Source organism: Hemitrygon akajei, chromosome 6 (genome assembly GCF_048418815.1).
Source record: "Hemitrygon akajei chromosome 6, sHemAka1.3, whole genome shotgun sequence".
Classification (NCBI taxonomy): domain Eukaryota; kingdom Metazoa; phylum Chordata; class Chondrichthyes; order Myliobatiformes; family Dasyatidae; genus Hemitrygon; species Hemitrygon akajei.
In genome coordinates this window covers 19770267-19796711 of record NC_133129.1, presented here as the reverse complement: position 1 = coordinate 19796711, position 26445 = coordinate 19770267, and the positions used below count along the sequence as shown (strand labels likewise).

Below are 26445 nucleotides of genomic sequence, written 5' to 3'. Positions count from 1 at the left end.
CACCTCATTGCCTACTTGCACAGAGTTTCTCTGTAATTCTCCCGCTGTATTCCACATTCTGTTCAGGATTTCATTTTGCACAACCTCGATATACTGATGTTTGGAATGATGTGCAGAGATGAGACCGTTTCACTCTATCTCAGCGCATGTGACAATCAACCAATTGCCAGGTAGGAAAAATAAATTGTTTCACTTGTCATGGAGACCACGATCGCCTACGTCACATGACAGGGCATAAAATGATGGTGATGGTGAACTTGTGATTGGACTCTTGGTGACGGATATATATGGATATCATGATCCCCTTATTCCTCTTCCTCACCCAAACTCCTACCTTCCAATTCACAGGACCCCTTCTCCCCTCCTTTCTACCCCAATATAAACCTCACGTCCATCAAAAATAGTAGCATCCATCATCAGGGACCACCACCACCCAGGCCATGCTCTCTTCTTGCTGCTTCTATCAGGTAGAACATACAGGAGCCTCAGGACTCACATCACCAGGCCCAAAAAATATTTATTACCCCCCAACCATCAGGCTCTTGAACCAGAGGTGATAACTTCACTCACCCCATCATTGAGATGTTCTCACAACCTACAGACTCACTTTCAAGGACTCTTCATCTCAGGTTCTCAATATAAGCAATATTTATTGCTTATTTATTTATTATCATCATTTCTTTCTTCTTGTATTTCCACAGTTTGTTATCGTTTGCACACTGGTTGAATGCCCAGATTGGTGTGGTCTTACATTGATTCTGTTATGGTTATTGGATTTATTGAGTACACTCACAAGAAAATGAATCTCTGAGTTTTATATGGTGACATATATGGACTCTGATAATAAACTTACTCTGAACTTTGACCACCTAACCACGTTAAACCTTACGTGACAGTTACTTGCTTTGTAAGCTTACAAATCTTCTCCTGTGAACTGCAGGAAATGTTTTCACCAAACCCCTACAATTCAGATTAGATTAAAGATTATCTTTATTTACCACATGTACATCAAAACACCCAGTGAAATGCATCATTTGTATTAACGACCAAAACAGTCTGAGGATGTGCTGTGAGCAATCCCAACATAACAAGTCCACAACTTACTAATCCTGTCCCATACGTCTTTGGCCTGTGGGAAGAAACCACAGCAACCCCATGCACTTTCAAGGAGAACATACAAACCCCTTACAAACAGGGGTGGGAATTGAACCCGGGCCGCTGGAGCTGTAATAGCAGTATGCTAACCACTAATCCACCCTGCCACCCTGCGAGACTCTAAAATCATTCACAAATAATCCTAGAAATTTACAGCATGGAATTAGCCCAACTCGCCTGATCCGACCACAAAACTCACCTTTGCTCATCCATTTTGCCCATCCTGAGCGGCACGGTAGTGCAGTGGTTAACACAACCCTTCGCGGTACCAGTGACCCGGGTCCAATTCCCACCACCGTCTGTAAGGAATTTGTATGTTCTCCCTATGACTATGTGGATTTCCTCCAGGTGCTCCAGTTTACTCTCATATTCCAAAGACGTGTGGGTTAGGGTTAGTAAGTTTTGGGCATGCTACGCTTCCAAACTAACCCCACACATCCCCCTGATGCAAATGAGACATTTCCCCGTATGTTTCAAATGTTTCTATGTACATATGACAAATAAAGCTAATCTTTTTTCTCTCTCAGTTCTTTCTATTATAGGAAATATCATTGATTGACTTTGGAAAATCTAGATATATTACATCTATCATACCATCATTGTCCATCCTCTCTGTCACCTCCTCAAAAAGCTAACAAACTTGGCCAAGTAAGGTTTTGCTTTCTGAAAATGAGGGGCCATGGAGGGTCCGAAGGGGGTGGGTGTGACCGAGAGGGGACTTACCTCTTGAGTACATTTGGATGGTCGTAGATGAGGTAACTGCGGCCAATGAACTGTGGGATTTCGATGGCTTCTGTTACAGCTGAAAAGCACAGGGAGAATTCAGTCAATCTGTTCCCAGTTTACGCAGATCATAAGGGAGCCATGGGAGGGGATGTCAGCTATGTTTTTTTTAAACAGAGACTGGAAGTGCATGGAGCACTCTGCCGGGGGTGGAGGTGGAGTCAGATACAGTAGGCATATTTAAGAAGCTCTTAGATTGGCACATGGGTGATAGAAAAACAGAGGGTTACGCAGGAGGGAAGGGTTAGATTGATCTTAGAGTAGGTTAAAAGATCGGCACAACACTGTGGGCTGAAGGGCCTGTACTGTGCCTGTTCTGTGTATCAGCCAGGCCTCACTTCCGGCCCTTTGAAGGTGTCCTCAATGCTGGGGGGGGGGGGGGGGAGAGGGGTTAGTACCCATGACAGAGCTGACTGAGTTTACAACTTTCTGCAGCTTTTCCCGATCCTGAGCAGTGGCCCCTCCACACCAGACGGTGATACATCCAGTCAGAGTGCTCTCCACAGTACATCGGTAAAAATTTACAAGAGGGCTTGGTGACTAATGGGCGACGTTCGTCATGAAGGACACCCACCACCCTCTTCTCATTGCTACAATCAGGGAGGGGGTACAGGAGCCTGAGGATACACGCTTGGCATTTTGCGAACAGCTTCTTCCCTCTGCGCCATCAGATTTCTGAACAGACGATGAATTCATGAGCTCTAACACTATTTTGTCTCTCTTTTAGCACTACTAATTTATATATTTTAACTCAGAGTAATTTTTTATGTATTGCACTGTAGCGCGGACGCAAAACAACACATTTCCTCAAACAACGATTTCCTCGTGTTTGCGTTTCACGACATACTGCATTTCGGTGATAATCACCTGATGCGGATTCTGACTTTGACCAGCTGAGGTTGACCCTGGGTTACTGAGACTAAGAGCTGGTAACCAATAAGGACACCGTCAAGTACTGATGGTCTAAGGCAGGGGTCCCCAACCTGGCGTGCACAGACCCCTTGCTTCTTGGCAAGGTTGGGAATCCCTGGTCTAAGGCGAGGCTTAGCTACGAAACACTACCAATTCCTACATGGACACACTGGGATCTACTTACTGTTCAGGCAGTAATTCCCACATTCTGCAGGCCCCACGGTGCGGAGGGAGAGAGAACAAGACAGAAGTTAGCGGGCAAGCAATTACAACACCCACAGTGTACTCTGGAGGAGGGAAGGGAGGGGAGAGCACTGGAGGGACAAGGTGGGTTGTGGGAAGCCTTTCAACCAGAGGCACCATAACACCCTCAAGATTTTCCCGAAAAATGTTACAAGCAACAGGGCTTCCTGTGGTGGGGTTAGCGCTGGACCCCTCCAACGCGGCTGGTCACGTTGCCCACAGTCCAAGCCAACCTCTGTAAACAGGGACCCAACTCCAAAGGAGAGATCTTCATGGAGACAGAGAAGCAGTCTGATGCACACTGATCTTCATCTGTCAGGGCACGGACTGTAAAAACTGGGAAGATACGTTGCAGTTGTACAAGACACTGGTGAGGGGTGTCTGGGGTTTGCTCACCTTGCTATAGGAAAGAAGACGTAAATTGGAAAGAGTACACTATTGATGACACCTACACAGAGCACTGTCACAGGACAGTGGCCATCATCGAGGACCTCCATCACCCAGGCCATGCACAATTCTCAGGAAGCAGGTACAGGAGCCTCAGGACTCTCACCACCAGGTTCAGAAACTGTTATTACCCCTCAATCATCAGGGTCTTGAACCAAAGTAGATAACTTCACTCAACCTCATTTGCCCCATCACTGAACTGTTCCCACAACCTATGGACTCACTTTCAAGAACTCCATCTCATGATCTCGATATTTATTGCTTATTTATTATTATTATCTAGGTGTATCATTTTATTTGTGTAGCTTGTTGTCTTTTGCACATTGGTTGTTCGTCTGTCTTTGGTGTGTGAGTTTTTCATCGATTCTATTGTGTTTCTTTGTACTTACTGTGAATGCCGGCAAGAAAGTGAAGGAGAGAGTTGTAAATGGTGACATATATGCACTTTGATAATAAACTAACTTGGATCTTTTGAACTTGTTTGAAGATTTATGAGGACGTTGCCAGGGCTCAGGGCCTGAGTTACGGAGGGAGGTTGAGCAAACTGGGGCTTTATTACTCGGAACGTAGGAGACTGAGCAGAGACCTCACGGAGGCATTTCCAATCGTGAGGGGCTAACTCAGGGTCAATGTGCGCAGGGGTGAAATAGTCAAGGACAGGTGAGAGGAAAGAGGAGAGAGACCTGAGGGGGGCACCTTTGTCACCAGAGGGCGGTCAGTGTATGGAACGAGCTGGTTAACGCCGGTACAATGACCATATTCAGACTGGTATGTGGATAGGAAAGGTTCAGAGGGATATAGGGCAAACACGGGCAAATGGGACTGGGTTAGATGGTCAGTATGGACAAGTCAGGCCGGAAGGCCTGCTTCTGTGCAGAATGGTACCACTGGTGAAGCGGTTAGCACAACGCTGTTACAGCTCGGGGCGTCAGTGCTCAGAGCCAGGTGTTTATACGATATTCCCATGAGCGTGTGGGTTTCCTCTGGGTCCAAAGGTCTACCACTTAATAAGTTAATTGGTCATTGTATTTTGTCCTGTGACTAGGCTATGGTTGCTGGGTGGTGCAGTTCATTGGGTCGATAGGGCCTGTTCCACGTGTCTCTCTAAACAAAATAATATTGACACTGAACAGACAAGGGGGCATTTGACCACAGACTTATTGTGTTAAATATCTTCTGACGTGGAACAAACTGTAAACTTTTTATTTTTGCCTCAGTCCTGGGCACCTCTGGCAATGCCAGTGTTTAATGCTCACTGTTAACTGCCCCTGTGGTAGGGCACGGTGACACCCCCTCAATGCTGGCATCGTGCTCACAGTTCGGAGTAAATTTATTATCAACACCGCTACAGTCAGGCCAGGGCGGAGGTGAGACGTTACATCATACTGGGGGGCTCAGAGCGGGTGGACGCCACGGGACCCCCATACCTTTGTGACACCTCGACCCCTCGAAGCCCAGAGGACAGTCGCACTCGAAGGCGTCGTGTCGTGGTCTGCAGGAGCCTCCGTTGACGCAGGGGCTGGACACACAGGGGTGGGCAGCGTTTTCCACGTTCACTCCCATCCGGAAGTCCTGGTCCAGCCGAAAGCTCTGGTCGTTCAGGATCAGCTGCAGAGGAGGGAGGGGCACGAGGGGTCACTCAGGTGGGGGAAGGGAAACCACATCTGAGCATTCAGTCACACACTGAGAGCTCTTACACTCACCTGTATACATAATACACAGACGCACACACACCATGCTAACACACACGTAACATGTTAACACACACACACCATGCTAACACACACATGTAACATGTTAACAAACACACCATGCTAACACACACATGTAACATGCTAACACACACCATGCTAACACACACATGTAACATGTTAACACACATGCACCATGCTAACACACACATGTAACATGTTAACACACACACACACCATGCTAACACACACATGTAACATGTTAACACACATGCACCATGCTAACACACACATGTAAGATGTTAACACACAAACACACCATGCTAACACACACACACACGCACCATGCTAACACACACACATTCCCATTGGCACTCTGAGCCGTGGTGACAGGCAGCCTTACGTTCTGAATGCTCCCGGAGAGGGGTTCCAGGACCCCAGAGTTCTTCCTCACGTGCTCGTAGTCAGGGACCCCTCCGAGAAATATGTCCGTGCTGCACCGGATCTGGGTGAAGGCTCCCTGTGGGTGGGGGTTGGTGAAATGAAGGTCCAGTCACTGGGTGCTCTCCGGGAAGCGATCACCACTCACTGACTCAGTGTCCAGCTCCCAGTGCCTACGTCAGACCCCAGGGCAATCCCCACCCCTCCATGCCCAGAGCCCGTCCTCTCACTGCCCCACCCTGGCTGTCCCCACTCGATGACTCAATGACTCCCGATCACCAGCAGAGGAGGAAATTGCATTTCCAAAACTGCCTTTCATGTCCGTGACAGAACTGGCTGAGAGTACAGCCCTCGGCAGCCCCCTTCAACCCCGTGCATTGCAGCCTCCGTACGAAACAGTAACGTAACCAGCCAGAACACTGACTGAACATCGACAGAAATGTGCATTGCTGACATACAAAATCCCCTCCAACTCCAAATAAAGGACAGCTGTTGATAAGCCTTCAATGTTTTGGGCCCAGGGTATACCTCTGAGATGTTGTCCACAGACACAGCAGCAGATTAGGCTATTTGTCTGACCAAGTCTGCTCCACCATTTCCCACTTCCCCTCTCAATTCCATTCTCCTGCTTTCTTCCCAAAACCTTTGATGCCCTTACTAATCAACCTTCACCTAAAATACACCCAATGACTTGGCCTCCACAGAAAATGAATTCCAGAGACTCACTGCCCGCTGGCTAAAGACATTCCTCATCTGTTGCAAATGGACGCCCCTCTATTCTGAGACCGTGCCTTCTGGTCCTAGACTCTCCCACTCTAGTCCATGAGACCATAGAGATAGGAGCAGAATTAGGCCATTTGGCCCATCGAGTCTGCTCCGCCATTCAATCATGGCTGATCCTTTTTTTTTCTCCTCCTCAACCCCAGTTCCCGGCCTTCTCCCTGTAACCTTTGCTGCCATGTCCAATCAAGAACCTATCATCTCTGCCTTAAATACCTGACCTGGCCTCCACAGCTGCATGTGGCAACAAATTTCACAAATTCACCACCCTTTGGCTAAAGAAGTTTCTCCACATCTCTGTTTTAAATGGATGCTCCTCTATTCTGAGGCTGTGTCCTCTTGTCCTAGACTCCCCACCATGGGAACATTCTTTCCATATCTACTCTGTCTAGGCCTTTCAACATTCGAAAGGTTTCAGTGAGATCCTCCCTCATCTAAACTCCAGCGAGTACAGGCACAGAGTTATCAAACTTTCCTCATACATTAACCCCTTCATTCCCAGGGTCGTTGTCGTGAACCTCCTCTGGACACTCTCCAACGACAGCACGCCCTTTCCTACACATGAGGCTTCAGTGAGGCGAGGACTGGTAGGTGTCCTCCTGACAGCCCCTTTCTTAAACCACAGTTAATCACTAGAGATATCCACAGCCCCACCCTCAGGGCTACCAGCAGCTCCCCCTCGCATTTGAGCAGCGGTAGGACCCACCTGGGCCGTGCCCTCCACTGGGCGCTGATCGTCCACCTGTAGGATGCCACTCCGGGCCGTGCGTGATACCCTCACCTCATGCCACTTGTTCAGCTCCACGGGCTGTTCACTCCTGCGGGCAGCGAGGGGACAGGTTCAGATGCCATCACCCACTTGGGGTGGAAATAAGTAGGGGAAAGGAGAGACCAGGGAGTGTGAGGGATGAGGTTAGATCTGAGTGTGTGGGAGGTGTAAATGGAAGGGAAAGCAGGACTGAGGGTGAGTGGCTGGATTTGGCGGGGCTAAGTTAGAACGAGGTGTGACCACCTACCTGATGACAGCAGGTCCTGAGCCGCAGTCAAAGCGGAACTCCACATGGCCCTGAGCCAGCGTGAGGGCAACAAAGTCCTTGCTGGCCTCGTCGTGGCTGTAGAGGACCAGGCCGCTGTCTGCCTGGGGCCGCAGCGACAGCTGGAACTCCGTGAAGGAGAGGTAGTGCTGAGGCGGCAGGGGCCAGGCCAGCACCCCATATGACATCAGCGAGGCATTGAAGTGCGGGACCACCAGCTGAAAGGCTGGACGGGGAGGGAGAGAGAGAGAGAGAGAGAGAGGGGAAAGAGAGAGGAGACAGAGAGAGAGAGGGAGAGGGGGAGGGAGGGAGAGAGAGAGAGGAGAGGGAGAGAGAGAGAGGGAGAGGGGGAGAGAGGGAGAGAGGGAGAGGGGAGGAGAAGAGAGAGAGAGAGGAGAGAGAGAGAGAGGGAGAGGGGGAGGGAGGGAGAGAGACAGGGATGGGGAGAGAGAGAGAGGAGAGAGAGAGAAGGAGAGGAGACGGTGAGAGAAAAAGTGAGGGAGACAGAAAGAGAGGGAGGGGGGAGGGAGAGGAGCAGGGGAGGGGAGGGAGAGGGAGAGGGAGGGGAGAGAAAGAGGTGCTTATCACAACTATCAAAACCACATATCCACCAACCCCATTACCAGACAAACCTCAACTGCACTAATTCCATTATCAACCAATAGAACCCCACCTTCACCAACCCCATTACCAACCATCAGAACCCCATATACTCCAACCCAATACCAGAAAAACCCCATCTCCAACCCCATTACCAACCAACAGAACCCCATTTCAACCAAACTCATTATCAATCAATGGAACTCCATCTCCACCAACCCATTACCAACCATCAGAACCCCATCTCCACCAAACTCTATCAATCATAACCCCATCTCCACCCACACCATTGCCAACCATCAGAACCTCATCTCCACTAACACCATTACCAACCATCAGAACCCCATCTCCACCAACACCATTACCAACCATCAGAACCCCATCTCCACCAACACCATTACCAACCATCAGAACCCCATCTCCACCAAACTCATTATCAACCATAACCCCATCTCCACCAACACCATTACCAACCATCAGAACCCCATCTCCACCAACACCATTACCAACCATCAGAACCCCATCTCCACCAACACCATTACCAACCATCAGAACCCCATCTCCACCAACACCATTACCAACCATCTCTACTTTGGTGATTCAAAGGCTTGTCCAGATAACTTCCTAAATAGTAGGAATGCTTGGAATAGTAGGGGGAGGGGAAGAGAGGAGTAGGGAGAAGAGAGAGGGGGAAATATAGGGGAGAGGTGAAAGAGCATTGAGGAGGAGGAGATGAGAGGTGAAGGGGGTGAAGTGAGGGAAGTGGGGGAGTGAGATGGGTGGAGAGGGAGGATGGCATGGGGATAGGGTTAGGGGAGTGGGTTTAGTGGATGTAGAGAGAGGGGAAGTGGGAGAGAGAGGGAGGATGGGAGGGAGGGGAGGCAGGAAGAAGAGGAAGGGGTAGGGTTGGAACATACCCTCCTCGCAGTGCCGACCTCGGAAGCCCAGTGGACACAGACAAAGGTAGGAGTCAGCTCTGTGGGGGACACAGGAGCCCCTGTGAGCACAGAAGATCCCACGACAGAGGCCGGTGCTGCATTCCCCTGAGAGAGAGAGAGAGAGAGGAGAGAGGGGAATGAAATTACTGTGTGCAGGTGTCGGGAGGGGGCAAGAGAGGGAGGCAAGAAGGGCCGGAGTCAACATCCCACAGAGAGATTTCACGAGCAGATGCAGGGCTCCCCATGGACAAACGTGGGGTGAGTGCAAATGTCTTTGGCTTCCCACAGTCCCTGCATTTCCCCTGAATGGGCAGTGTTAACTTTACAACAGTTCCCTAAGGTTGTCACAGCCGGGGTGTAGGGGGGGAAGGTGGTAATAAAGGGGACAAGCTCCCACCACTCACTAAATGCTCCCAATGGCGTGCACTTCAAGTATCTCTGACAACCCAGTCCACGTGTGGCTTAGCTGCTGAACCCGGTGGGCAGAACCATTCCTACTGACAGCAGAAGGGGTAAAGGTGGGTAACTGGCACCTTAAAACCAGTCACTTTGGGGAGATGGGGCTCATCAGCCGAGGTTGGCAGCTCATCTAGGAGAAGGAAAACTCTGATCACAAACCTCCGCAGATCTGCTGTCTTGTGGCTCTACCCCACGGGGAAGGTTTCAGGATCCGAGGGAAACACCATAGTTCGAGTCCCTAAGCCAGTCCTACAATGAGTTCAACACTGACTGGCAACTCCTGCGACGCTGCTGGTACCAAACTGTATCGGTCTCTGCCATTCCTGTGGATCCATCATCTGCATGGAGAGGGCAGATGATGACAGCACGGGCAACAGCTTGTTCTCTAGAGCGTACTGCCCAGGCTCGCGTATCACGCAGACAGCTGGGATGTAACGTATACATCAGACCCCATTCAACAGAGGGCCATGAACGTTAGGAGCTGAGGATCTGTGGGGGAGCGGAGTTCACAGTCACAGCGCGGAGCCAGGCTCATCGGCACGGCAGCACAGCGGTCAGCATAATGCTTCACAGCGCAGGCGACCGGGGCCCAATTCCCGCCACCGCCTGTAAGGAGACTGTTCATTTTCCCTGTGAACCTACTGGGGTTCGTCTGGGAGCCGTGGTTTCCTCCCACGGTCCGAAGGCACGCGGTTAGGGTGAGTAAGCTGCAGACACGCCATGGCGGCACGTCTTCGGTCTGTAACAACACACTTCACTGTCTGCGATGTTTGGACGCACAAGTGACAAAGCCAATCTAATATATCTCCCTTTGCCTCTCTCCGTCTCCCTCCACTCCGTCTCTCTCCACTCCGTCTCTCTGTCTCCCTCCACTGTGTGTGTGTGTGTCTCTCTCTCTGTCTCCTATTGTAATTTAATTTGATATGCCTGTGTTGTACTGCTGTCACTAAAACAGCAGATTTCACACTAACATCAGTGTCAGTAACATTAATTCTGTTCTCATACCAGCCTCTACCACTTCATCTGGCAGCTCGTCCCACAACCCACCACCCTATGGGTGAAAAGCTGCCCTCAGCGAGTATAGATAAAGGTGAGAGGCTTTGTTGTTCACTAGAGGGTGGTCAGCATATAGAAGAAGTCAGTATATAGGGTGGTCATTATATAGGGTGATCAGTAAATAGAAGAGGTCAGTATATAGGGAGGTCATTATATAAGGTGATCAGTATATAGGGAGGTCATTATATAGGGTGGTCAGTATATAGAAGAGGTCAGTATATAAGGTGGTCAGTATATAGGGTGGTCATTATATAGGGTGATCAGTATATAGAAGAGGTCAGTATATAGGGAGGTCATTATATAGGGTGATCAGTATATAGGGAGGTCATTATATAGGGTGATCAGTATATTGAAGAGGTCAGTATATAGGGAGGTCATTATACAGGGTGATCAGTGTATAGAAGAGGTCAGTATATAGGGAGGTCATTATATAGGGTGATCAGTATATAGGAGGTCAGTATATAGGGAGGTCATTATATAGGGTGATCAGTATATAGAAGAGGTCAGTATATAGGGAGGTCATTATATAGGGTGATCAGTATATAGAAGAGGTTAGTATATAGGGTGGTCAGTATATAGAAGAGGTCAGTATATAGAAGAGGTCAGTATATAGGGTGATCAGTATATAGAAGTGGTCAGTATATAGGGAGGTCATTATATAGGGTGATCAGTATATAGAAGAGGTCAGTATAAAGGGTGGTCATTATATAGGGTAGTCAGTATATAGAAGAGATCAGTATATAGGGTGGTCAGTATATATGGTGGTCAGTGTATAGAAGAGGTCAGTACATAGGAGAGGTGTGTGGCTGAAGAAGGAACAGTATATAAGCAACTTGCACAGTTACATAGATAGGAAAGACATCCTTTGGAGGGATTGTCCTGTGATTAGGCCAGTTCAATATGTGTGTTGCTGGGGAGTGTGGCTTGTGGGCCAGAATGGCCTGTTCTGCACTTTATCTCTAAACATCAGTGGGATTTCTGTCCGCCCGGACCATTGGGCCAGACGGCTGCTTCTGTGCGTAGCTGTGGGTGGTGTGGTGTTCTCACTGTCCTGCGAGGGCTGGAGGGTGAGCACCTCCGAGACTGACAAGGGGACCCTTACCAACGTCAGCCCCACTCAGGGCGAGACCTTGGGGCCAGGGTCTCAGGCTGACCCTCTGACCATTGACCACCAGCGACTGGACGCAGCCACGGAATCCCTGATTGGCTCCTGCCACCTGGGCCAGCCAATGGGCTCGCGGGGCTCCACCCAGGTACAGTGGAGTGCGGAGGGTGATCCTAGAGTAGCCGCCCTGTGGGGAACAGCAAGATCCCAGTCAATGGAGGGGGAGGGGCTCCTCTCTTAGCGTCAAATCCAAACCCTTCGTCCTACACGCCCAGTGCCATGCTGAAAAACTCTTCCCTCAGAACCCCAATGCCACAGCCAAATCCTTCCCCTGATATCCTCAGCACCTCAAACCCTTCCCCAATACCTTTAGTGTCACACCCAAACCCTTCCCCCAGAGCCCCAATGCCACACCCAAACCCTTCTCCCAATATCCCCAGAGCCACAGTCAAACCCTTCTGTCAAAACCCCAAATGAAACACCTAAGTCCTTCCCCATTACCCTTAGCACCACACCTAAACCCTTCCCCAATACCCTTAGCACCACACCTAAACCCTTACCCAATACCCTTAGCACCACACACAAACCCTTCCCCAATACCCTTAGCACCACACCTAAACCCTTCCCCAATACCCTTAGCACCACACCTAAACCCTTCCCCAATACCCTTAGCACCACACACAAACCCTTCCCCAATACCCTTAGCACCACACACATACCCTTCCCCAATACCCTTAGCACCACACACATACCCTTCCCCAATACCCTTAGCACCACACCTAAACCCTTACCCAATACCCTTAGCGCCACACACAAACCCTTTCCTCAGAACTCCCAATGTCACTTCCAATCCCTTCCCCTGATACCTTTAGTACCACGCCCAAACCCCTCCAATACTGCCCCATGCCACAGCTAAACTCTTCCCCCAACATTCCCACTGCCACACCCAAACCATTCCCCACAGAACTCCCATTGCCACACCCAAACCATTCCCCACAAAACTCCCATTGCCACACCCAAACCATTCCCCACAAAACTCCCATTGCCACACCCAAACCATTCCCCACAAAACTCCCATTGCCACACCCAAACCATTCCCCACAAAACTCCCATTGCCACACCCAAACCATTCCCCACAGAACTCCCATTGCCACACCCAAACCATTCCCCACAAAACTCCCATTGCCCCACCCAAACCATTCCCCACAGAACTCCCATTGCCACACCCAAACCATTCCCCACAGAACTTGAGCCCAGCACTACACACAAACCCCTCACCCCCAGCCCAACACTACGGTTCTTCCTGGGGTCCAGTCCCACCCTCGTTACAGATTGAGCCCGTGGACAGGGTGCCCTTTCCTGTGGTACTGGAGGACTTCACCATCTCTCACCCCACATATCGTCCCAGTCCTCTCCCTCCCCTCCTCTCCCACTCCTGTACCTTGGAACTGCCGGAGACGGGCGTGTCGTTGTCGAGCCGGAGCCAGCCGTCGATGCCATCGCGGGACAGGATGACCTTGTGCCAGTGTTGGGGCTGTACTTCGCTCTCGGTCTCCAGCACCGCTGCCCCTGTGCCGCAGTTAAACCTGCAGATGGACGGTCACTCGCATTGTCCCCGTGCCAGGTCTGGACTCACGCACCCCACCCCCTTCAACCCACATCCGTCCAGGTAAGGGCACGGGAAGATCTCAGCACCGGACGAGCAAGCGGGCGATGAGGTGGAGCTTCTCCGCGTTTCAGCACAGCTGCTAGAACGTCCCGCCCAGGACCGGACCAGACCAGACTTCGGTCACGGAGGTTGTGCTGGGAGCTAAAGGACTCTGTCATTCCACACCCTTCGTTGTTACACACACACACACACACTCACACTCACTCACAAACACATTCTCACACACACACACACACTCACACACACACACTTACTCACAAACACATTCTCACACACACACTCACACACACTTACTCACAAACACGCTCACACACACTCACTCACACACACACTCACACTCACTCACAAACACACTCACACACACACACTCACACGCACTTACTCACACACACACTCTCACTCACACACACACTCATACACACACACACACACACACACACACACACACACACACACACACCCCCCCCCCCCCCCCCCCCCCCCAGTCGGATCATCTAAACCCAGGGGAGCTGTGTAATAAAGATAGCAGTGGGGTATAAACCCAGGGGAGCTGTGTAATAAAGATAGCAGTGGGGTATAAACCCAGGTAGTGGGGTGCTACAGGGGTGTGTAAGTGCCAGAACGTTGTGTGCGTACAGAGTGCGAACAAGCCTTTGTAAACCTGCAATGCTGACGAAGTGAAAGAGCATAAGATATAGGAGCAGAAGTAGGCCATTTGGCCCAAACAAGGTATTGAACAAACCCAGGATGGTTGTGGAGATACAGAAGGGGGTGAGGGGCCATGGGGACCAAGGGGATAAACACCATTCTTGACAGGGATGGGAACACTTTAATTTAATTGACGTTAGTGATTGTATTTGTCACTGTAATTGAGTTTGTGTCTGTTGTAGAATGTAATCTGCAATGAACATATTTTTGTATAAAAAACCAGCTGGGAGTTTGGAGATGACGTGAAGGTTGGTGGAGTTGTGAACAGCATCGTGGGTTACCAACAGGATACAGTATTGACAGGATGTGGAGCTGGCCTGGAGCTGGAGTGCAGCCCAGAAAAGTGTGAAGTGATTCACTTTGGAAGGTCAAATTTGAGGGCAGATTACAGGATTAAGCGCAGGATTCTTCACAGTGTTGAGGAACAGAGGGATCTTGGAGTCCAGGTCCATGGATCCCTCAAAGCTGCCGTGCAAGTGGATCGGGTTGTTAAGCAGGCATACCGTGCGCTGACCTTCATTAACTATGGGACTGAGTTCAAGAGCCAAGAGGTGACATTGCAGTTCTGTAAACTCCAGTTCGACCACTCTTGGAGTATTGTGTTCAGTTCTAGTCACCTCATTGTAGGAAGGATCTGGAAGCTTTAGAAAGGGTGCAGAGGAGATTTGTCAGGACGCGGCCTGGACTAGACAGCATGTCTTTTGAGGGGTTGAGTGAGCTAGGGATTTCGCTCTTTTGAAAGAGGATAAGAAGTGACTTGATAGAGGTGTAACAATATTATAAGAGGCATTGATTGAGTAGACAGCTGGAGACTTCTCTCCAGGGTGGAAATGGTTAACACAAGGGGGCATAATTTTAATGTGATTGGTGGAATGTCGGAGGTAGTTCTTCCTACACAGAAAGCACTGGGTGTGTGGAACGTTCGCCTGGGGTAGAGGTAGAAGCAGGTAGATTATGTCGTTTTAGATAGGGACGTGGATGATAGAACAATAGAGGGCCAGGTGGGAGTGAAGGATTAAATTGGTCTTCGAGGAGACCATAGGGCCAGCACATTATTGTGGGCTGAAGGGCCTGTACTGTGCTGTAGTGTTCTATGTGCTGTGTGTAAACAGTGAGTGTTTGTCAGTGCAGAGAAAAATACATAAACGTGGGGGAGCTGTGTAATTGCCAGAGTCGGTGAAAATGCGGGATTGCAGAGTAAAGACAGGACAGTGTTTAAATGCAGAGTGCTGGGTAAACAGAAGTAGGTGCTGTGTATGGAAAAGGGATCTGTAGACGCGGGAGAGCTGTGTAAACGGGGGTGGATTGTGTACGGAAAAGGGCTCTAGACGCGGGAGAGCTGTGTAAACGCGGATGGACTGTGTACGGAAAAGGGCTCTAGACACGGGAGAGCTGTGTAAATGGGGATGGACTGTGTATGGCAAAGGGCTTTAGACATGGGAGAGCTGTGTAAACAGGGGTGGACTGTGTATGACAGAGGGCTCTAGACGCAGGAGAGCTGTGTAAACAGGAATGGACTGTGTATGACAGAGGGCTCTAGACATGGGAGAGCTGTGTAAATGGGAATGGACTGTGTATGGCAAAGGGCTTTAGACATGGGAGAGCTGTGTAAACAGGGGTGGACTGTGTATGACAGAGGGCTCTAGACATGGGAGAGCTGTGTAAACGGGAATGGACTGTGTATGACAGAGGGCTCTAGACATGGGAGAGCTGTGTAAACGGGAATGGACTGTGTATGACAGAGGGCTCTAGACATGGGAGAGCTGTGTAAATGGGAATGGACTGTGTATGACAGAGGGCTCTAGACATGGGAGAGCTGTGTAAACGGGAATGGACTGTGTATGGCAGAGGGCTCTAGACACAGGAGAGCTGTGTAAACGGGAATGGACTGTGTATGGCACAGGGCTCTAGACATGGGAGAGCTGTGTAAACGGGAATGGACTGTGTATGACAGAGGGCTCTAGACATGGGAGAGCTGTGTAAATGGGAATGGACTGTGTATGACAGAGGGCTGTAGATGTGGGAGAGCTGTGTAAATGGGAATGGACTGTGTATGGCACAGGGCTCTAAACACGGGAGAGCTGTGTAAATGGGAATGGACTGTGTATGACAGAGGGCTCTAGACGTGGGAGAGCTGTGTAAACGGGAATGGACTGTGTATGACAGAGGGCTCTAGACGTGGGAGAGCTGTGTAAATGGGGATGGACTGTGTATGACAGAGGGCTCTAGACGTGGGAGAGCTGTGTAAACGGGAATGGACTGTGTATGGCAGAGGGCTCGAGACATGGGAGAGCTGTGTAAACGGGAATGGACGGTGTATGGCAGAGGGCTCTAGATGCGGGAGAGCTGTGTAAATGGGAATGGACTGTGTATGACAGAGGGCTCGAGACATGGGAGAGCTGTGTAAACGGGAATGGACTGTGTATGACAGAGGGCTCTAGACGTGGGAGAGCTGTGTAAATGGGAATGGACTGTGTATGACAGAGGGCTCTAGACGTGGGAGAGCTGTGTAAATGGGAATGGACTGTGTATGGCAGAGGGCTCTAGACGTGGGAGAGCTGTGTAAATGGGAATGGACTGTGTATGACAGAGGGCTCTAGACATGGGAGAGCTGTGTAAACGGGAATGGACTGTGTATGACAGAGGGCTCTAGATGTGGGAGAGCTGTGTAAACGGGAATGGACTGTGTATGGCACAGGGCTCTAAACACGGGAGAGCTGTGTAAATGGGAATGGACTGTGTATGGCAGAGGGCTCTAGACATGGGAGAGCTGTGTAAATGGGAATGGACTGTGTATGGCAGAGGGCTCTAGATGCGGGAGAGCTGTGTAAACGGGAATGGACTGTGTATGACAGAGGGCTCTAGACGTGGGAGAGCTGTGTAAATGGGAATGGACTGTGTATGACAGAGGGCTCTAGATGCGGGAGAGCTGTGTAAATGGGAATGGACTGTGTATGACAGAGGGCTCTAGACATGGGAGAGCTGTGTAAATGGGAATGGACTGTGTATGACAGAGGGCTCTAAACACGGGAGAGCTGTGTAAATGGGAATGGACGGTGTATGGCACAGGGCTCTAGACATGGGAGAGCTGTGTAAATGGGAATGGACTGTGTATGACAGAGGGCTCTAGACGTGGGAGAGCTGTGTAAATGGGAATGGACTGTGTATGACAGAGGGCTCTAGACATGGGAGAGCTGTGTAAATGGGAATGGACTGTGTATGGCAGAGGGCTCTAGACGTGGGAGAGCTGTGTAAACGGGAATGGACTGTGTATGGCAGAGGGCTCGAGACATGGGAGAGCTGTGTAAACGGGAATGGACTGTGTATGACAGAGGGCTCTAGACGTGGGAGAGCTGTGTAAATGGGAATGGACTGTGTATGGCAGAGGGCTCTAGATGCGGGAGAGCTGTGTAAACGGGAATGGACTGTGTATGACAGAGGGCTCTAGATGCGGGAGAGCTGTGTAAACGGGAATGGACTGTGTATGACAGAGGGCTCTAGATGCGGGAGAGCTGTGTAAATGGGAATGGACTGTGTATGGCAGAGGGCTCTAGATGCGGGAGAGCTGTGTAAACGGGAATGGACTGTGTATGACAGAGGGCTCTAGATGCGGGAGAGCTGTGTAAATGGGAATGGACTGTGTATGACAGAGGGCTCTAGACGTGGGAGAGCTGTGTAAATGGGAATGGACTGTGTATGACAGAGGGCTCTAGATGTGGGAGAGCTGTGTAAACGGGAATGGACGGTGTATGGCAGAGGGCTCTAGAGGTGGGAGAGCTGTGTAAATGGGAATGGACGGTGTATGACAGAGGGCTCTAGATGTGGGAGAGCTGTGTAAACGGGAATGGACGGTGTATGGCAGAGGGCTCTAGATGTGGGAGAGCTGTGTAAATGGGAATGGACTGTGTATGACAGAGGGCTCTAGATGTGGGAGAGCTGTGTAAACGGGAATGGACGGTGTATGGCAGAGGGCTCTAGATGTGGGAGAGCTGTGTAAATGGGAATGGACTGTGTATGACAGAGGGCTCTAGACATGGGAGAGCTGTGTAAATGGGAATGGACGGTGTATGGCAGAGGGCTCTAGACGTGGGAGAGCTGTGTAAATGGGAATGGACTGTGTATGGCAGAGGGCTCTAGACGTGGGAGAGCTGTGTAAATGGGAATGGACTGTGTATGGCAGAGGGCTCTAGACGTGGGAGAGCTGTGTAAACGGGAATGGACTGTGTATGGCAGAGGGCTCTAGATGTGGGAGAGCTGTGTAAATGGGAATGGACTGTGTATGACAGAGGGCTCTAGATGTGGGAGAGCTGTGTAAACGGGAATGGACGGTGTATGGCAGAGGGCTCTAGATGTGGGAGAGCTGTGTAAATGGGAATGGACTGTGTATGGCAGAGGGCTCTAGACACAGGAGAGCTGTGTAAATGGGAATGGACTGTGTATGGCAGAGGGCTCTAGACATGGGAGAGCTGTGTAAATGGGAATGGACGGTGTATGGCAGAGGGCTCTAGACGTGGGAGAGCTGTGTAAATGGGAATGGACTGTGTATGGCAGAGGGCTCTAGACGTGGGAGAGCTGTGTAAATGGGAATGGACTGTGTATGGCAGAGGGCTCTAGACATGGGAGAGCTGTGTAAATGGGAATGGACGGTGTATGGCAGAGGGCTCTAGATGCGGGAGAGCTGTGTAAACGGGAATGGACTGTGTATGGCAGAGGGCTCTAGACGTGGGAGAGCTGTGTAAATGGGAATGGACTGTGTATGGCAGAGGGCTCTAGACGTGGGAGAGCTGTGTAAATGGGAATGGACTGTGTATGACAGAGGGCTCGAGACGTGGGAGAGCTGTGTAAATGGGAATGGACTGTGTATGACAGAGGGCTCGAGACGTGGGAGAGCTGTGTAAATGGGAATGGACTGTGTATGACAGAGGGCTCGAGACGTGGGAGAGCTGTGTAAACGCCAAAGTGCTGCCTAAGCGCAGGATGGGTCTGTGTGCTGAGAGAACTGACCTGAACTGGAGGTGCCTGTGGACGATGGCCAGGGAGAGGAAGTCCCCTTGTCCCATCTCGTTCTCACCGCAGTACAGTAACAGCCCGTCATTGCTATCCTCTGCCTGTGGACACACCGGCCAGAGCTGTCAGCCTTGGGTAGCACATGGTCTGCCCCACCCCACCTCACCCACTGGGCCACCCGAGGAGACCCTTTGGCCCATCAAATCTGCTATGTCTGAGCTCCCTCGTTTTCCCTTCCTCACCACGCTGTTAACCCTGTCCCCTCCGCCATTCCCCACAGCTGTGATAAACTGGCATACATTTACACGGGAGGTCTGTGTAAACATGGAGCATCTGCATAAATACGAGATGTCTGGACAAACACAGAACCACTGTGTAGATGCTAAAGGCTTGATAGGAGCAACAGGGCTGCAGAAATGTATGTAGACTGCATAAATGCATTAGGACTGCGCACATGCAGGGAATCCGCATAAACTGGAAGGGCTGTGTAAAATGAGGAGGGGTTTGACTGAGCAAGGGGGCTGCATAGATGCAGGCAGGCTGCATAAGTGTGGAGACTGCGTAAATTAGTGAGATTGGATCAACGCAGGCAGACTGTGTAAATGCAGGAGGGACACACAGACCTGGTGCCCTGCGTCACCGCAGGAGGGCCGCATAACTCCTCTTGCAGTGAGGCAGTGATTCCTCGCCCTCCAACCTCCTCTGACCGCAGCCTCCACTGCCCCCAAAGCACGGCAATCCCTCTGTATCGTAAAGGGTTAATCCTTGCGCTTGTCGGAAGATTCCCCACCACTGTGGCCCTGAACGTAACGGAACCGTAGGTGTGCGGGTTGCGTAGTGCGACGCTATGACAGCTGAGGGTGCTCGGGAGTCTCTGTACGTCCTCCCCGTGGAGTGCCTGGCTTTCCCGGGTCCTGCGGTTTCCTCCCACAGCCCAAGCTGTCCCCTGATTCGGCTCAGGTTAATTGTGTTGTCGGGGGTTGCTGGGTGGTGTGGCTACTCTCTGCTCTATCGGTAAATAAATAAAAACATTACATGAGAACCTTGACTGTAATCATGAGAATGCAATACAACAGCAGTGCCATCGCCTGGGGTGTCGTCGGAGATGGAAGATCGAAAGCAGCGTGCTGGCTGTGTGCCCAGAGACCCGATTTCTTTGGGCACAGAGCTCGGAAAACGCAACACAACGGACATTTAACATCATAAGTCAGTGAGTTTATTACGTCTCCCCTTTCACTGTGAAACAGGGACACCTCTTTTTCCATTATTAGGGAGAGAGAGCCTGTGGTGTGTTGAATTACTGGGTGAACGAGTAGTCTTTGTAGTACTGAAATATTCCCACAACCTAGAGACTCTCTTTCAAGACCCCTTCATCTCATGTTCTCTTTAGTTAATGCTTATTCAGCTATTATTACTGTTTCTTTCCATTTATATTCCCATAGTTAGTGTCTTTTGGTTGAATGCCTAAGTTGGTTGGTCTTTCTGTTATGGTTACTGGTTAACGGAGAATGCCCACAAGAAAATGCATCTCAGGGCTGTATAGGACGATGCATACGTACGTACACTGATAATACACTTACTCTGAATTGGGCTTGTGAAGAGAGGCGACAAACGATACAGGATCTGATTCCATGGTTTCAGAGGGTGAAATGTAAAGGTCCATGTTTATATCAGTGGAGAGGGTATGAAAGTAGAGCGTTCGGGGGGGTGATTTTCCAGGCGTCACTGATGGGCTGGTTGTGAACAGCACTGTGGAGGGGTGCGGCAGTGAGAGGGGCCTGCGCACAACTGGACAAAGGCTGTAATGCCTGCTCTGTTCTGCGCTGTCACTGTGCAGGATCGCGAAGAGCTGCAGAGAGTTGTAAACTCAGACAATTCCATCGTGGGCACCAGCTGCTCAACCACTGGGGACTCCCTCAAAGCTGATGCCTCAGAAAGGCAGTGTCCATCATTAAGGACCTCCATCACCCAGGACATGCCCTGTTCTCGTTGCTACCACCAGGCAGGAGGTACAGGAGCCTGAAGACACACACTCAATGATTCAGGAACAGCATCTTCCCTCTGCCATCCGATTTCCGAATGGATAATGAACACTTCCTCACTAACATACTGCTGCCACGACATATGCCAGCAACATTGAACCGGATTCTGAATCCTGATAAATGTTGCTTTGTAGAGAACTGGAGTCTGTGTCTTTCTGCCTATCTGAGTCAAATCTGAGAACGTTAAGGTAACGCCCTCCCCAAACATCGGGGAGATCCACTTCACAACCCTCACAATTCACTCCCACACCCACAATCAATGATGCTGACCTCACAAACATTTCGCACCCTCCATTAGAGGGGAGTAGGGCCAGAGGGCACAGCCTCAGAATAGAGGGACGTCCATTTAGAACAGAGAAGAGGAGGAGTTTCTTTAGCCAGAGGGTGGTGAATCTGTAATTCATTGCTGGGGAAGCCAGTTCATTGGGTATATTTAAAGTGGAGGTTGGTAGTTTGTGATTATTCAGGCCGTCAAAGGTTGCGAGAAGAAGACAGGAAAATGGGCTTGAGAGGGAAAATCAATCAGCCATGATGAAACAGGAGCAGATTTGACAGACCAAATGGCCCGATTAGAAGGGTTACTCACCCCCAGCCCCGGCTCGATGGACCCAGAATTTGTGGGTCATCTCACCTCCAGCCCTAAGCCTTAATAATTTTACTTATTTAGAGATACAGTGTGGAACAGGCCTTCTGGCCCAACGAGCCACACCGCCCTGCGACCCACTGATTTAACCCCAGCCTAATGACAAGACAATTTACAATAACCAATTAACCAACTAGCCGGTATGTCTTTAGACTGCAGGAGGAAACCGGAGCACCCAGAGGAGACCCACGCAGTCACGGGGAGAATGGAGAACCCCATTACTAAAGGCATTGAACTCTGAACTCCGACACCCCCTGGCTGTAATAGTGTCACATGATCTGCTACACCACCACGATTCCATCACTCACCTTAAACTCCAGGGTCATCTGGAAGCGTTGGTAGGAGTTCTTGAGGGGCTCAAAGGTGAGGTAAGAGTGTCCGTAGAACTTGGGGTACTGAATGGAGATATCTGAAAGGGCAGAGAGAGATCCGGTCAGTGGGAGCCCTGAGGGAGAGGGTGGGCATGGTGGGTCACAATGAGACCTTTCTGCAGAACGAACGTGTGTCAGCCTTGTCAGAGGCTGCTATCAGTGGTGTGTCTGTGTGTGAGAGAGAGAGGGACAGACAGAGGGAAGGATAGAGAAAGGAGGAGGGGAAGGGAAAGATTGGGAGGGAGAGGAGGGAGAGAGAGAGGGAAGGAGTGGCAGGCAGAGAGGGAGGTGAAGAGAAATAAGAGAGAGCGAGAAATAGAGAAAAGAGAGGGGAGGGAAAAAGAGGAAGAGTGAGAAGAAAGATGGACAGATGAAAGGAGAGAGAGCATGGTAGAGAGGAGGGGAGATAGGGAGGGGAGGAAAGGAAAGAGAGGAGGGAATGAGAAGAAGAGAAATTAGGAGGGAGAGAGAGAAGAAAAATAGATTGAGAGAGAAGAGAGACAAGGAAAGGAAAAGGAGAGAGAAAAGGGAGAGAGAAGGAGCATTTTGTGTCTGTTGCCTGGATTTCCAGCGACTGCAGATTTGTCTCTTGTTAACAGAGTGAAGCTCCCGCTACACTACACTATCTGTTCACACACTCCCAGCGTCAGACACAAGGTGGTTCTCCCTCCACACTGTCCCATCACACACTCCCAGAGTCAGACACAGAGTGAAGCTCACTCCACACTGTCACATCACACACTCCCAGGGTCAGACACAGAGTGAAGATCCCTCCACGCTGTCCCATCACACACTCCCGCGGTCAGACACAGAGTGAAGATCACTCCACACTGTCCCATCACACACTCCCGCGGTCAGACACAGAGTGAAGATCCCTCCATGCTGTCCCATCACACACTCCCGCGGTCAGACACAGAGTGAAGATCCCTCCACGCTGTCCCATCACACACTCCCGCGGTCAGACACAGAGTGAAGATCCTTCCACGCTGTCCCATCACACACTCCCGCGGTCAGACACAGAGTGAAGATCCCTCTACACTGTCCCATCACACACTCCCAGGGTCAGACACAGAGTGAAGATCCCTCCACACTGTCCCATCACACACTCCCACGGTCAGACACAGAGTGAAGATCCCGTCACACTGTCGCATCACACACTCCCACGGTCAGACACAGAGTGAAACTCCCTCCACACTGTCGCATCACACACTCCCGGGGTGAGACACAGAGTGAAGCTCTCTCTACACTGTCCCATCACACACTCCCGGGGTCAGACACAGAGTCAAGCTCTCTCTACACTGTCCCATCACGCAGTCCCGTTGTGAGACACAGAGTGAAGCTCTCTCTACACTGTCCCATCACACATTCCCAGGGTCAGACACAGAGTGAAACTCCCTCCACATTGTCGCATCACACACTCCGAGGGTCAGACACAGAGTGACACTCCGTCTGCACTGTCCAATCATGCACTCCCGGGGTCAGACACTAGGTGGTACTCCCTCTACACTGTCCCATCACACACTCCCGGGGTCAGACACTAGGTGGCGCTCCCTCTACACTGTCCCATCACACACTCCCGGGGTCAGACACAGAATGAAACTCCCTCTACACTGTCCCATCACACATTCCCAGGGTGAGGCACTAGGTGGCGCTCTCTCCACACTTGTCGCATCACATATTCCCAGGGTCAGACACTAGGTGGCGCTCCCACCACATTGTCTCATCATACATTCCAAGTGTCAGACACTAGGTGGCGCTCCTTCCACACTGTCGCATCACACATTCCCTGGGTCAGACACTAGGTGGCGCTCTGTCCACAATGTCGCATCACACATTCCCTGGGTCAGACACTAGGTGGCGCTCTGTCCACACTGTCGCATCACACATTCCTTGGGTCAGACACTAGGTGGCGCTCTGCCCACACTGTCGCATCACACATTCCTTGGGTCAGACACAGAGTGAAGATCACTCCACACTGTCCCATCACACACTCCCGCGGTCAGACACAGAGTGAAGATCCCTCCATGCTGTCACATCACACACTCCCGCGGTCAGACACAGAGTGAAGATCCCTCCACGCTGTCCCATCACACACTCCCGCGGTCAGACACAGAGTGAAGATCCCTCTACACTGTCCCATCACACACTCCCAGGGTCAGACACAGAGTGAAGATCCCTCCACACTGTCCCATCACACACTCCCACGGTCAGACACAGAGTGAAGATCCCGTCACACTGTCGCATCACACACTCCCGGGGTCAGAAACTAGGTGGCGCTCCCTCCACTCTGTCCCATCACACACTCCCGCGGTCAGACACAGAGTGAAACTCCCTCCACACTGTCCCATCACACACTCCCGGGGTCAGACACAGAGTGAAACTCCCTCCACACTGTCGCATCACACACTCCCGGGGTGAGACACAGAGTGAAGCTCCCTCTACACTGTCCCATCACACACTCCCGGGATCAGACACAGAGTGAAACTCCCTCCACACTGTCCCATCACACACTCCCGCAGTCAGACACAGAGTGAAACTCCCTCCACACTGTCGCATCACACACTCCCGGGGTGAGACACAGAGTGAAGCTCTCTCTACACTGTCCCATCACGCAGTCCCGTTGTGAGACACTAGGTGGCGCTCCCTCTACACTGTCGTATCACACATTCCCAGGGTCAGACACAGAGTGAAACTCCCTCCACATTGTCGCATCACACACTCCGAGGGTCAGACACAGAGTGACACTCCGTCTGCACTGCCCAATCATGCACTCCCGGGGTCAGACACTAGGTGGTACTCCCTCTACACTGTCGCATCACACATTTCCAGGGTCAGACATTAGGTGGCGCTCCCACCACACTGTCGCATCACACATTCCGAGTGTCAGACACTAGGTGGCGCTGTGTCCACACTGTCCCATCACGCACTCCCGGGGTCAGACACAGAATGAAACTCCCTCTACACTGTCCCCTCACACACTCCGAGGGTCAGACACAGAATGAAACTCCCTCTACACTGTCCCATCACACATTCCCAGGGTGAGGCACTAGGTGGCGCTCTCTCCACACTTGTCGCATCACATATTCCCAGGGTCAGACACTAGGTGGCGCTCCCACCACACTGTCGCATCACACATTCCGAGTGTCAGACACTAGGTGGCGCTCTGTCCACACTGTCGCATCACACATTCCCAGGGTCAGACACTAGGTGGCGCTCCCTGCACACTGTCCCATCACACACTCCTGTGGTTAGACACTAGGTGGCGCTCCCTCCACACTGTCCATTCACACATTCCCAGGGTCAGACACCAGGTGGCGCTCCCTGCACACTGTCCCATCACAAATTCCCAGGGTCAGACACTAGGTGGCGCTCCCTGCACACTGTCCCATCGCACACTCCTGTGGTTAGACACTAGGGGGCTCTCCCTTCACACGGTCGATTAACACAGTCCGAGGGTCAGAGACAGAGTGAAGCTCCCTCCACACTGTCCCATCACACATTCCCTGGGTCAGACACTAGGTGGCGCTCTGTCCACAATGTCGCATCACACATTCCCTGGGTCAGACACTAGGTGGCGCTCTGTCCACACTGTCGCATCACACATTCCTTGGGTCAGACACTAGGTGGCGCTCTGCCCACACTGTCGCATCACACATTCCTTGGGTCAGACACAGAGTGAAGATCACTCCACACTGTCCCATCACACACTCCCGCGGTCAGACACAGAGTGAAGATCCCTCCATGCTGTCACATCACACACTCCCGCGGTCAGACACAGAGTGAAGATCCCTCCACGCTGTCCCATCACACACTCCCGCGGTCAGACACAGAGTGAAGATCCCTCTACACTGTCCCATCACACACTCCCAGGGTCAGACACAGAGTGAAGATCCCTCCACACTGTCCCATCACACACTCCCACGGTCAGACACAGAGTGAAGATCCCGTCACACTGTCGCATCACACACTCCCGGGGTCAGAAACTAGGTGGCGCTCCCTCCACTCTGTCCCATCACACACTCCCGCGGTCAGACACAGAGTGAAACTCCCTCCACACTGTCCCATCACACACTCCCGGGGTCAGACACAGAGTGAAACTCCCTCCACACTGTCGCATCACACACTCCCGGGGTGAGACACAGAGTGAAGCTCCCTCTACACTGTCCCATCACACACTCCCGGGATCAGACACAGAGTGAAACTCCCTCCACACTGTCCCATCACACACTCCCGCAGTCAGACACAGAGTGAAACTCCCTCCACACTGTCGCATCACACACTCCCGGGGTGAGACACAGAGTGAAGCTCTCTCTACACTGTCCCATCACGCAGTCCCGTTGTGAGACACTAGGTGGCGCTCC

The 26445-nt window shown here is 51.2% G+C and overlaps 1 protein-coding gene across 1 annotated transcript in view; it reads right to left on the bottom strand.

The window, feature by feature from the left end:
• Positions 1-1874: 1874 nt before the first annotated feature.
• Positions 1875-26445, bottom strand: part of egflam (EGF-like, fibronectin type III and laminin G domains) — a 79097-nt gene continuing 54526 nt past the window's right edge. The window contains exons 11-21 of the mRNA XM_073047969.1: positions 22022-22122; positions 19026-19129; positions 13086-13230; positions 11642-11831; positions 9004-9129; positions 7469-7712; positions 7159-7270; positions 5635-5751; positions 4968-5148; positions 3035-3058; positions 1875-1957 (exon numbers count right to left, since the gene is read on the bottom strand). Of these exons, the coding sequence (XP_072904070.1) occupies positions 1875-1957; positions 3035-3058; positions 4968-5148; positions 5635-5751; positions 7159-7270; positions 7469-7712; positions 9004-9129; positions 11642-11831; positions 13086-13230; positions 19026-19129; positions 22022-22122 (1427 nt within the window). The remainder of the gene's footprint in view (positions 1958-3034; positions 3059-4967; positions 5149-5634; positions 5752-7158; positions 7271-7468; positions 7713-9003; positions 9130-11641; positions 11832-13085; positions 13231-19025; positions 19130-22021; positions 22123-26445) is intronic.